This window comes from Bufo gargarizans, chromosome 3 (genome assembly GCF_014858855.1).
Source record: "Bufo gargarizans isolate SCDJY-AF-19 chromosome 3, ASM1485885v1, whole genome shotgun sequence".
In the NCBI taxonomy this organism is placed as follows: domain Eukaryota; kingdom Metazoa; phylum Chordata; class Amphibia; order Anura; family Bufonidae; genus Bufo; species Bufo gargarizans.
Genome location: NC_058082.1, coordinates 195,476,994 through 195,489,949, shown reverse-complemented (window position 1 = coordinate 195,489,949; position 12,956 = coordinate 195,476,994). Strand labels below are relative to the sequence as shown.

Here is a 12,956-nt window from a genome sequence, read left to right as displayed (position 1 = left end):
GCAAATAATTATCACTGCAATTAGAGATGAACGAATTTCAGGTTATGAAATTCATTCACGCTTCGTTTACTGGTAAAAGGTGAATTGCTTTATGGATTCCGTTACCACGGACCATAACGCAATTCTATGACGGAATGCATAACGGAATGCCTCTAAAGGCTCCGTCACTTTTCCGGAATGCCTCTAAAATGGATCCGTCCTGTTTTCGTTTTGCAGGAGAGGACTCCCCTGCATAACGGAAACAGAACCGATCTGTTTTTCAGCCTATAGACTTCTATTATGACGGAATGAATAACGGAATGCCTCTAAAGGCATTCCGTCATATAATTGCGTTATGGTCCGTGGTAACGGAATCCATAACACAATTCACCTTTTACTAGTAAACGAAGCGTGAACGAATTTCAAAATATGAAATTCGCTCATCTCTAATTGCAATGTATGGTAGATTCGCTATGTGCTTATGGGAACCCTTCCACCTGCAGGCCTCAATAACAACTACAGTGGTAAAAGGCTGAGTTTCTTCAGAGAGACGCAGGCTATTACCATGAGACTAGGGCTACACTGCGACCTTTTGTAGCGCCACTGATTGATTTTAACTCGAACTACAGCTGCAGTCCAAATGAATGCACTCAGTCGACTATAATCTTGTGCAGCGGTCATTCAATAGTTCAAATCAATCAGTCACGCTAAAAAAAAGTCCCAGTGTAGCCCAGGCCTGAAGAAACAGCTTGCCCAATTTCAGTGCGGGGAAGACGTTTGGGCCCTTTGAGTGCAGCGCTTCTGGGGAATGCTGCCTCAGATGCCATCATCACAAACTGACCATGGCATCTCAGGGGTTAAATTACATTTTGCGACTGGAATTATCCCTGATCGCAGACATTAGTCCTGGGTCTTTGCTGTTTAAAACAGCAGAAGCCCAGCAGCTATGGCGCCCCCAGCACTTGTGAGCAGGCACCATTTTTAAACCTCCACACTTTTGACATACATGAATGGTGTGGTGCTTAAAGAGGACCTTTCATCAGTTTAGCCATAGTCTAATTAAGGTCTTACCTTATAGGGCGGCCCCCACTGATGCCATGGAACTTCTCGTTCGTCCGCTGTTGGCCCCGTTGATTTCGGTGCCTTATATTATAATGACCCGACTCTGTTATACCAGGCGGAAACTCGTAGTTTAGCTGGGATTGGTTCTCTTCTCTCTAGCTGTGAGCGCATCCAATCAGAGCGCCCCGCACTTAGTCAGGGAGGAGCGCATTCTCCCTGGCTAAAAACAGTGCGCTCTGATTGGATGCGCTCACAGCCTGGGAGAAGTGAACCGCTCCCAGCTAAACTGCAAGTCTCCGCATAGTATAACCGAGTCAGTTCATTATAAGGCGCTAAAATCAACGGGGCCAACAGCGGACGAAAGAAAAAAAAATTATAATGTCCATGGCATCAGTTGGGGCCGCCCTATAAGGTAAGACCATAATTAAACTAGGGCTAAACTGATGAAAGATCCTCTTTAAGGGGTTAAAATGTGCACAATGCTTTGTAGTACTGGCTCCCCATGTTTTATCCATAAAGTTAGCTGCCAGAACCAATTCTGCAAATCACCTTTTTATCCATATGCAAATTAGCTCTCAAGTGCCCCAATGGAGGGCCCAAGCCATTTAATGCACCTTAGCTCCTGCCCTTCCTTAACATTACTATGCCTGGCCCTTGGTGCACTTCAGATCTAATTTGCATATGGATTTAAAAATTATTTTCTCAAGACTGCAGGATCAGTTCCAGCATCTAAAAGTATAACATAGGTTGGCAGCCCAACCAGGCATTGTGCTAAGTGAAAAGTAAATTTTCTGTTAACAGACTCCATTTAACCACCTCAGCTCCCCTAGCTTAAACACCCTTAATGACAGACCACTTTTTACACTTCTGCACTACACTACTTTCACCGTTTATTGCTCGGTCATACAACTTACCACCCAAATAAATTTTACCTCCTTTTCTTCTCACTAATAGAGCTTTCATTTGGTGGTATTTCATTGCTGCTGACATTTTTACTTTTTTTGTTATTAAATCGAAATTTAACAAAATTTTGGCAAAAAAATGACATTTTTCACTTTCGGTTGTAAAATTTTTCCAAAAAAACGACATCTATATATAAATTTTTCGCTAAATTTATTGTTCTACATGTCTTTGATAAAAAAAAACAAATGTTTGGGTAAAAAAAAATGGTTTGGGTAAAAGTTATAGCGTTTAAAAACTATGGTACAAAAATGTGAATTTCCGCTTTTTGAAGCAGCTCTGACTTTCTGAGCACCTGTCATGTTTCCTGAGGTTCTACAATGCCCAGACAGTAGAAAACCCCCACAAATGACCCCATTTCGGAAAGTAGACACCCTAAGGTATTCGCTGATGGGCATAGTGAGTTCATAGAACTTTGTGAGTTCATAGAACTTTTTATTTTTTGTCACAAGTTAGCGGAAAATGATGAATTTTCTTTTTTTTTCCTTACAAAGTCTCATATTCCACTAACTTGTGACAAAAAATAAAAACGTCCATGAACTCACTATGCCCATCACGAAATACCTTGGGGTGTCTTCTTTCCGAAATGGTGTCACATGTGGGGTATTTATACTGCCCTGGCTTTTTAGGGGCCCTAAAGCGTGAGAAGAAGTCTGGAATATAAATGTCTAAAAAATGTTTACGCATTTGGATTCCGTGAGGGGTATGGTGAGTTCATGTGAGATTTTATTTTTTGACACAAGTTAGTGGAATATGAGACTTTGTAAGAAAAAACAAAAAACAACAAAAATAAATAAATAATCAATTTCCGCTAACTTGTGCCAAAAAAATGTCTGAATGGAGCCTTACAGGGGGGTGATCAATGACAGGGGGGTGATCAGGGAGTCTATATGGGGTGATCACCACCCTGTCATTGATCACCCCCCTGTAAGGCTCCATTCAGACGTCCGTATGTGTTTTGCGGATCCGATCCATGGATGCGTGGATCCGTAAAACACATACGGACATCTGAAAGGAGCCTTACAGGGGGGTGATCAATGACAGGGGGGTGATCAGGGAGTCTATATGGGGTGATCAGGGGTTCATAAGGGGTTAATAAGTGACAGGGGGGGGGGTGTAGTGTAGTGTAGTGGTGTTTGGTGCTACTTTACAGAGCTACCTGTGTCCTCTGGTGGTCGATCCAAGCAAAAGGGACCACCAGAGGACCAGGTAGCAGGTATATTAGACGCTGTTATCAAAACAGCGTCTAATATACCTGTTAGGGGTTAAAAAAAAAAAAATCGCATCTACAGCCTGCCAGTGAACGATCGCCGCTGGCAGGCTGTAGATCCAGTCTCTTACCTTCTGATCCTGTGAACGCGCGCGCCTGTGTGCGCGCGTTCAAAGGAAATCTCGCCTCTCGCGAGATGACGCACGGATGCGTCCAGGAGGAATGAATCGACCGCCTCCAGGACGTATCCGTGCGTTAGGCGGTCCTGGGGAGGTTAAAGGGAACCTGTCACCTGGATTTGGGGTATAGAGCTGAGGACATGGGTTGCTAGATGGCCGCTAGCACATCTGAAATACCCAGTCCCCATAGCTCTGTGTGCTTTTATTGTGTAAAAAAAAAACTATTTGATACATATGCAAATTAACCTGAGATGAGTCAGAGCTTGAAAATATGACTCTTCTCTGGTCACACAAGTAAGATATGACTCATGTTAATTTGCATAAAAGGCGGGAAGTACAAAAATGCATAATACTTATTGAATTCGTCTGCAAATGAAATTAAAAGTGTAATTTCTATGTTTAGGGTAACACAATGTACATTTAGAAATGCTCAATGAGGGTAGCATACTAGAGGTGACAGGTTCCCTTTAAAGGAATACTCTAAGCCTAACTGAGACTGTGCATTGCCGTTTTTAAATCTCAACTCCTCCGACCCCCCCCCCCCCCTCCCACAGCACAGTATGTTAAGCATTTGGTATATTTGATCTGCGCACCCTTAAATATTAACGTGGGCACCCACATCCTAAGCTGGCACTCAGATTGACAGAATTCTGTTAATTTGCTATACAAATAAACCTTTGACATTACTATAATCTCCACATATTCAAGACTCACCTCTCGTGAAATGATCCCCGACCGGCGGGCTCTGCTGCCTAAAACAAATGAGAACTCACTGACTTGAGCCAGCCCTGCAGACACGATCCACTTAATGTACTGACTGCTTTTTGGTAGAATCAAAGACAGTACAAGCACTGCCAAAACAAACTAAAAAGGAAAAAAAACATATACGGCCATTACATTATGCAAACAAGTGATATTTTCCAGGTACACTATTATGTTGATTTGCTGTGTAGTTGAATATAATCTATTGATCTGTGGGATCAGCCATATTATGCCACCTCCCATGACAGGGTGCTTCTCATTAAAGGGGTTTTCTAGGATTTTACTACCAACACTGAGGGCCCCCACTGTTTGAGAAGGTCCTGACGCTCCTGTGAGTGCCGTGCATTGTATAGCAGCTGTCCTTGGTATTGTGCTCAGCCACTTTCACTTCAATGAGGCGGAGTTGCGATACCAAGCACAGCCGCTGTACAATGTACAGAGTTTACTGATTCATAAAAAATATCGGTCCCATTTAGCACAACTTTATCCAAGGACCCCCAGATGTGTGAATAAAAGAGTCAACTTTAAAACCCAAGCGTTTGCCCGAATCAACTGTGGACCTCTGATCCGAAGCTCGATTTGCTCAGCACTAGTTAGTTGCACCGAGGACATGCCCAATCCACTCTCGAGTCATCCTTAATAATTTTGCATTCTCTGCCAAGCCCTCACTCTCCTTAATTGACAGGACTAGGTTTCTGCATAGTCATCCTGCCTGGCACTGTCAATAAAGAAGAGGGAGGGACTGGCAGAGGAGCCAGAATAAAGCAACAGATCGCTAAGTGAAAGACATTACATTCAGCCGAGACAGCCCTACAAAGTATTGGGCATGCTTAACAGTGGATTTCCTGGTGACTCCCCTTAAAAAGCAGGAGAGACCAATTAGAAAATTGTGATTTACCAGTAGACCTTAAGGCCTCATGCACACGACAGTAAATAATGGCTGTGTGACTGCCGTCTAAGTAGCGGTTGTCACACGATCATTTTTAGCACCAATAAAAGTCTATGGGACTATTCACTGGCCGTTCTTTTAACAGCCAGTGAATAGCATCCGTCCAAAAATAGGACCGTTTCCACGGCCAGACGGACCCCATTGAAATCAATGGGACCGTTTTCAATGGCTGATTGACAGGAGTGCACCCGTCTTAACGGCTGTTAAAAACGGGTACACTTTATCTATATGGCCTTTTAGGGGTTAAAAAATAAAACAAAACCTCATCCACTTGCTCACGCTGCGGCAGTCTCTTCTCTCTTCATTGAGCAGGACCTGCTGCTACATGTAACTACGTGTGAGCGCTCAGTGACGTCATCGCGCACATCGCAGGTCCTTTGGCAGGTTCTGTTCAGTGAAGAGAGAAGAGACTGCGGAAGCGCGAGCAAGTAGATAAGGCGAGTTTTTTTCTTCTTTTTTTTGTAAAATCAACAACAAAAAAACTGTGGTGGGCCATTATGGGGGCATTATTTAAACCATGGGGGAAATTATTTAAGATGGGGCCCTACATTGGGGGCATTATTAAAGCTGGGGATATTAAAAAAATAATTCCTACACTATGGGGGACATTATTTAAGATGGGGGCCTACATTAGGGTTGGTAAAAAAAAAAAAAAAAAAAAAAAAACACACTATGGGGGACATTATTTTAGCTGGGGGCCTACATGGGGGCACTATTAAAGCTGGGGGCAGCATAAAAATAAAATAAATTAAAAAAAATCCTACACTATGAAGGACATTATTTTAGCTGGGGGCCAACCATCCTGTGGGTGTTCTCAGAAGGGTGGGTCTACAAATAACTGCCAAATTCATAAATTTGTCGTGTGCATGTAGCCTAAAGCGGGTTTAGATGCTCCAATGTACAGCCGATTGTTGAAAAGGAAGCGTTCCTTCCCGACAGTCAGCTGCTCGTTCAGAGAGTATTTACATGCAGCAATCTCCTTCACAGTATGAGGGATAGCTATTGCGATCGCCTGTCCCCATACAGAATCATTGTTTCCGGGAAGCAGATCGCTGTTTAGACTGCATGCTCTGCTGCCAAGAAACAATAGGGTCGACAGGATCACCTGATGAACGAGCATTTCACCCGTTCATCGACAAAACATTTACACGGGCAGCTTGGCAGGAATGATCTTATCCTATGTGTAGGGTGGATTTACACTGCTCGATAATCGGGCAGATTATCAGGAACAAACGTTCCTGGATATCTGTTAGATGAACATTCATTTGCAGTCAGCTATCAGTCTGCCGGGCATACAAGTGCTCTCATTAAGAAGAGGGTGGAAGTTACTGCCAGACTGCTTTTACATCAGTTTGTCTCCCCAAGTACAAATGGAAGGGCATTTGAAATACAACTGCCTAATCCTCATATCCCATAACATCCATAGGGGAGAGTTGAGAGGCCCCCATACACATATCATCATTGGCCAGTTTGGCAGCCATACCTCTTATATGCATGGTCAGCCTTAGAGCAGGAACCAGTCGATTTTAAAGAGCTTTTAGAAACTGATAACTTTTCCTCCAGGTAGATCATCAATATCAGATTGGTGGGGGTCTGACATCCGGCACCCCCACTGATCAGCAGTTTGCAGCTGCCGGCACTAGAGACTAGGACTTCAGCTATCGGTTATTTTAGTAATCAAGTATTCTACCAATTAATTCAATGATTAATCAAGTACGCTAATAAAAAAAAGCGAATTAAAAGAATGTTTTCTATAAAAACTCATCAGCTCCCCTGCCATCATGTTCCTCCTCCAATGCTACCAGTCCCCCCCCCCATTGCCACCAGTTCCCCGTCCACTGCCACCAGCTTCCCCATGTTATCAGTTGCTCCGCCTCCTAGTGCCACCAGCTCCCCCTCCAATGCTACCAGCTCCTCCTCCAGTGCCACCAGCTGCCCCCACTGCCATCGGTTCCCCCACTTCCCCTCCTAGCCATCAGTTCCCAGCTGCAGCGCCAGTGAACCAAAATAGTTAGTTTGCCGACACTCCACAGATCTTCCATCCTGTTCTTCACGCGCTGCACTGGGACCTGACGTCACACATCATCAGGTCATAGTGTGCGGTTACGTGCACTGTGTCCTGACGATGTGTGTATGTCTGGATCCAGTTCAGCGCTGTGTGGGCAGGTGGGTGACCACGGAGCATGAGTAATAGCAAGCTCTTCACGCACACTCCATGGTCATATGGCACAAACAAATCATCAATGCAAAAAATTTGCATCAAGGATATTTTTTCGTGTCGAGATAATCGATTAACTTGAGTAATCGTTTCAGCCCTACCAGAGACATAACTATGGACGGAGCTGGAAGGAGAAGGCTACGTCTACTGTGTAGTGGCTGAGCAGGAGTGCTCTAGCTCTGCTCACACTCACAAGAGGAGATTTGCTGAGCCACTTGAGAGTCTGCAAGTGAAATAATCTCCTCTGTTGGTTGCATCAGTGATTCATCTCACAAGTAGAAAGTGGTCTGGCCTAGCGCAGGCGGCTTTGGCTGAGGCTTACTAGAGAACTGGGAGGGCATCTCAGAATAAGCAGCAATGAGGCAAGTGAAACTTTGTGAGGGAGGTTGACCTCTGCTGCCAAGACTCGGGGGACAAGCTGAATTTCCAAAGTAGTACAAAGTTTCATTTTCAGCTTAACCACTGTGATCCGAAAAATGAGCAAAAATTTGAATTTACTATAGAAAAATATGCTGCAATCCACCTATTTTAGGCTCGGTTCACATCGTGTTTTTCCAATCCGTTTAAACGTATACAAAAAACATATACAGTCATGGGCGATCGTGTTGGCACCCCTGAAATTTTTCCAGAAAAGGAAGTATTTCTCCCAGAAAATTATTGTAATTATAAATTTGGTAGACACATATTTATTTCCTTTGTGTGTATTGGAACAACACAAAAAAAATAAAAATGAGAAAAAAGCCAAAAATGATATAATTTCACGCAAAATTCCAAAAATGGCCCAGACAAAATTGTTGGCACTTTTTCGAAATTAGTGGTAAACAACTTTGTTTGAAACCTTGAGATTGCCGATATCCGTTAAACGGATGCCTCAGACTGATGCCATAAAGTGGCATCCGTTCACCATAGAGTCTTTTTTTACCAGACTCTGCAGGATACAAGAACGTGGTGTGCTGCGTTTTTGTTTCCTTTTTGTTTCCTAACGCATAGGTCAAACGTTGCCATAAAATGTGATGAGAACCCAGCCTAAGGGTCCATTCACACATCCGTATGTGTTCCGCATTTTGCGGACCGCACATCGCCAGCACTCTCATAGAAAATGCCTTTTCTTGTCCGCAATTGCAGACAATAGGACATGTTCTATTTTTTGGTGGAACAGAAGTGTGGATCCGCAAATGCGGATACGGACAGCACATTCCGGCCCCATTACAAATGAATGGGTCCGCACCTGTTCCGCAAAATTGCGGAACGGATGCGGACCCATTTTGCGTACGTGTGAATGGACCCTTATTTGTAGTTGTTGTGTCATACAAGTTAAAGTGTGTTTCCATCTCAAATCATTAGTAAATACACTGCCCTCTTTTGTCACTGTCATTACTTTGGCGAATCCACTGCCAGTGCAGGGCTTTATTAAGACCTGTGTCCAAAACATTGGTCTTAGTAAATGACTCCCAATATTTCCCTCATATTTACAAATTGTCATATTAAGCATCAGAGAATTTTAGATTAAAAGATGCAATGGCCATTCCTTAGCATAAGCTATAAAAGTATGATCAATCAGGAAAATGAGTAGGCTTCAGAGAGCTTTAAATTCAGTAATCTTCTATGACTCTCCATAATTCTCTTCTGGTCCCACTATTGCCAGCTTAAAGGAATTTTACTGTATATGGTTGACATAATCTGATAATCTTGCGTTATAAAGGGGTATTCCCCATCTGGGACATTTATGGCACATCGATAGGTCCCCCTGCCACCTCTATCTCAAGAATGAGCCCTGAAGTGAATAGAGTGCAAGCTGCGTACACAGCTTGGTCTCCATTCACTGCTATGGGATTTCTAAAATTAGCTGAGCAAACAGAGCAGTTATCACAGAGGGGGTCCTGAGTGGGGGATAGTTCTTCATGCAGTGGAAATATGACAGTTTTTCACATAGTGGACGTTCATTCTTAGTGCAGATTGCCAAATCCTACTTAAATGGGTAGGATCAAAAAAAATCACGTCGAAATCCAGACTGAATTTTGAAGCGGCTTTTTTCTGCACAGGAAAATCCCTGTGTAAACTCACCCTAAACAACTGGCTCTCACACATAGGGTAAATCTTACCTTCATTATCACCAATGTCAATGTCAAGGATAGAAGAATGGTGAGCTCATAAATGACAAATGATGGAAATACATGAAGTCCTGTAAAAAAAAAAGAAAAAAAAAATAAATATAAAAATAAACATGAACAAATGAAATTTCCAATTTAGAGTATGCCTACATGCGAAGGATACGCTGCAGATTTAAAACTCATCCACACTATGCAGCAAAAAAAACCTGCAGTGAGAATGAGAAATCCACAGCTGCGGAGTTTCACTTTGGATTTCTCTTGAATGCATGCAGCACCAAAACAAAATCTGCAATAAAACCCACCCGTAAAACATACAGATTCTGCTTTTAATGTAAAGAAGTCCATTGGACCTGGACCTTGTAGCTAGGTGCACCTTTTACTCCCCACGTGACTGGTTGTGCTGATTTTCGATGAACAGGGCAGGCTACAGCGACCACCTGTTCCTGACATACTATATATATTTTAATGGTAAGTTCATGTATCATTCGGATCGCTTTAATGATTTACGATTGGATCCAGATGCTGATCAGGGAAGATGCAATCCTTGCTGATCCCTATAAAGGAGTGGAGTTCATTGCTTCTGCACTCACAACCAACTCCTGTAAAGGAACTGCAACTCTCCCCCTACCGTGGCCCCAAACTTCTACCCAACAGTGGAGGCGCCTGGAGCCATTATATCTCCTAGCCATAGCCATCACTTGTCTCACGGTATTGTACATGTTTTCATTTTCAGTGACAGTCTCCGTTTATACCCCAAGAACTGGTTTTAAAGACACAGGGGGAGATTTGTCAAAACTGGTGTAAAGAAAAACTGGCTTAGTTTTCCACCTTTCATTTTCCAAAGGAGCTGTGAAAAATGAAAGGTGGAATCTGATTGGTTGCTATGGGCAACTAAGCCCGTTTTCATTTACACCGCTTTTGATAAATCCCCCCCATAGCACGCATATTCCCATACCATGAACAAAGCTTTCCTAGGGCGAATATAAAGACAAGTAAAATCGTCTGATATTTAGAGCAAAAAAGGTCAGACAAGTACGCCATGATGATTTAATATCTGCCTTTGCCACAGAGGTAAGCACTTCTTCTGCCTTAAATGGGCACTAACATTTCAAACAACCTCTTCTCCAAGATAACTTTAGGTGAACCTGAACAAATCTGCAAAATCACTTGTATAAAAAATGGTCATGTTTTCCATCCTAAAAACGCTTCCAAAATCTCTGCTACTAGGGGTCTTACTTCTAGCAGTTTTGCTGCCAACTCACAGGCTACTTACACACTAGCAATTTTTGCAGATCCGTCATGGATCTGCAAAAACACTTGCATTACAATAATACAACCGCATGCATCCTTCATGAACGGATCCGGTTGTATTATGTCTTCTATAGCTATGACGGATCCATCATGAACACCACTGAAAGTCAATGGGGGACGGATCCGTTTTTTATTGTGTCAGAGAAAACAGATCAGTCCCCATTGACTTACATTATGTGTCAGGACGGATCCGTCTTGCTCCGCACATCGGGGACAGAAAAACAAGCAGTGTTATTCTGTCTGCGATGGGAGCGCAACCAAACAATACGGAATGCATTTTGGTGCATTCCGTTTAGTTTTGTCCCCATTGACAATAAATGGGGACAAAACTGAAGCGTTTTCTTCCGCTATTGAGATCCTGGGGCGGATCTCAATAGCGGAATTGAAAACGCTAATGTGAAAGTAGCCTAACTAGGTAAATCCCATCCTTAGCAGCACCGAGGGACTGAAGGAAGTGGGTGCATCTTTCTTCACTGGCTAGCTCCAGAGCGCAGTGTGCTTCTCAGCTCAGTGCAGAGGCCCCTTCCCCACCCAGAGCTCAAAGCTTTAACACTGCAGAATACTCAGCATCTCAGACTGCTGCTTTCTGTGTATGGCAGCCACATCTTCCCTCCAGTACATAGTAACTGCATTTCTTACTCCAGTCATTTATGAAGTACTTGACTGCCTCTGTATGTGTTGGCTTTATCTTGTTTATTAGTCAGCATCCCTCACTGGACTGGCTCACTCTGCTGTAATCAATGTGTCCATGTGTTCTGGATCTTTCCCTCAAACTGTCTTCTGTGACCTGAAATTATTTTCCTCTCTCTATGCTGTCGTGATAATTTGTATTCTGAGTCCTAGATCTATGTGAGTTGAGCATAAACTGTCTCTCATACACCATGTGTGCTGAGGATAAGGACAAGAATCATCATAGGGCTCACTGGTGATTGACTTAGAAGGATGGGAAAGGAAGTCTATTATGTGTAACGGGTGCGGACCCGTTAATTTTCAATGGGGCCGAAAAAGATCCGGAAAGCACACAGTGTGCTGTCCGCATCAGCACTTCTGTTCCACGGCCCTGAACTTCCGGTCTGCGGCTCCGCAAAAAAATATAACATGTCCTATTCTTGTCCGCAATAGCGGACAAGAATAGGCATTTTCTATTATAGGGCCGGCCATGTGCACATGGCCGGTGTCAGTGTTTTGCAAATCTGTCAGTGTGTTTTGCGGTCCGCAAATCGCGGATCTGCAAAAAATGGATGGCGTCAGTGTGCATTCCGCAATTTGCTGAACGGCACGGACAGCCTTTAATATAACTGCCTATTCTTGTCCGCAAAGCACAAACAAGAATAGGACAGGTTATATTTTTTTGCAGACCACGGAATGGAGCAATGGATGCGGACAGCACACGGAGTGCTGTCCACATCTTTTGCGGCCCCATTGAAGTGAATGGGTCCACATCCGAGGCGCCAAAACTGCGACTCGAAATGGACCAAAACAGCGGCCGTGTGCATGAGGCCAAACACTTACGGACGTGTGAATGGACCCTAAAGCAGTATAGCACTAGTAGACGGCCTGTATTAGGACATGCCCCCAGGATTGATGAGGTCTGCCAGATGCAGGAGCAGCAAGAAGTCAATATAGAGGTACAGATCCTCACATTGTCCTCAGCAAAAGCAGAAGTTAATTTGTGAGAAGCTCTAAAACTCAGTTATCCTTTAATTAAGTTCAATTTGGCAATGCTTACCTATAGAAGCAAAGAAAATAATAGCCAGGAAATCTCGTATAGGCTCAATGCACGACATAATTTCCTCGGTAACCATGTGTCCTTGAGAAGAAATGAGAGCGCCAGCTAGGAAACAGCCCAATTCCATGGACACATCCAGTAGTTCTGTTAGCTGCCAGGAAAATAACATAAATCCACTACAGTAATTAACTGTTTAGAGCCTTCATTAGAACAGGTCATACGTACCATAATATGTCATTTATTAAAATGTACAGGATATAATTACACACGCAAAGCAAACGTACATCTGCCAACAGAGTTATGAGCAGAGTCCACGTTCTATAGTAAAAATGAAGTCAGGAAAGTTTTGGCGGGAGCTGCAAGACACAATAACTGATCTGTTCACTGTAATTTATTCAGCGGCAGCTGGAAGAAGTGTAAAGTAGCGTGCGCACGTTACCCTCGTACTGCGCTAATGGAGGTCACAGCGTGGGAAGCTTTCAACAC

The 12,956-nt window shown here is 43.4% G+C and overlaps 1 protein-coding gene across 1 annotated transcript in view; it reads right to left on the bottom strand.

Annotated features, from left to right (window-relative positions):
• The window catches only part of TMCO3 (transmembrane and coiled-coil domains 3), a 35,916-nt gene that overhangs the window by 2,011 nt on the left and 20,949 nt on the right, over positions 1-12,956 (bottom strand). Inside the window, exons 8-10 of the mRNA XM_044285542.1 lie at positions 12,471-12,621; positions 9,422-9,501; positions 4,105-4,254 (exon numbers count right to left, since the gene is read on the bottom strand). Coding sequence (XP_044141477.1) covers positions 4,105-4,254; positions 9,422-9,501; positions 12,471-12,621 — 381 coding nt within the window. The remainder of the gene's footprint in view (positions 1-4,104; positions 4,255-9,421; positions 9,502-12,470; positions 12,622-12,956) is intronic.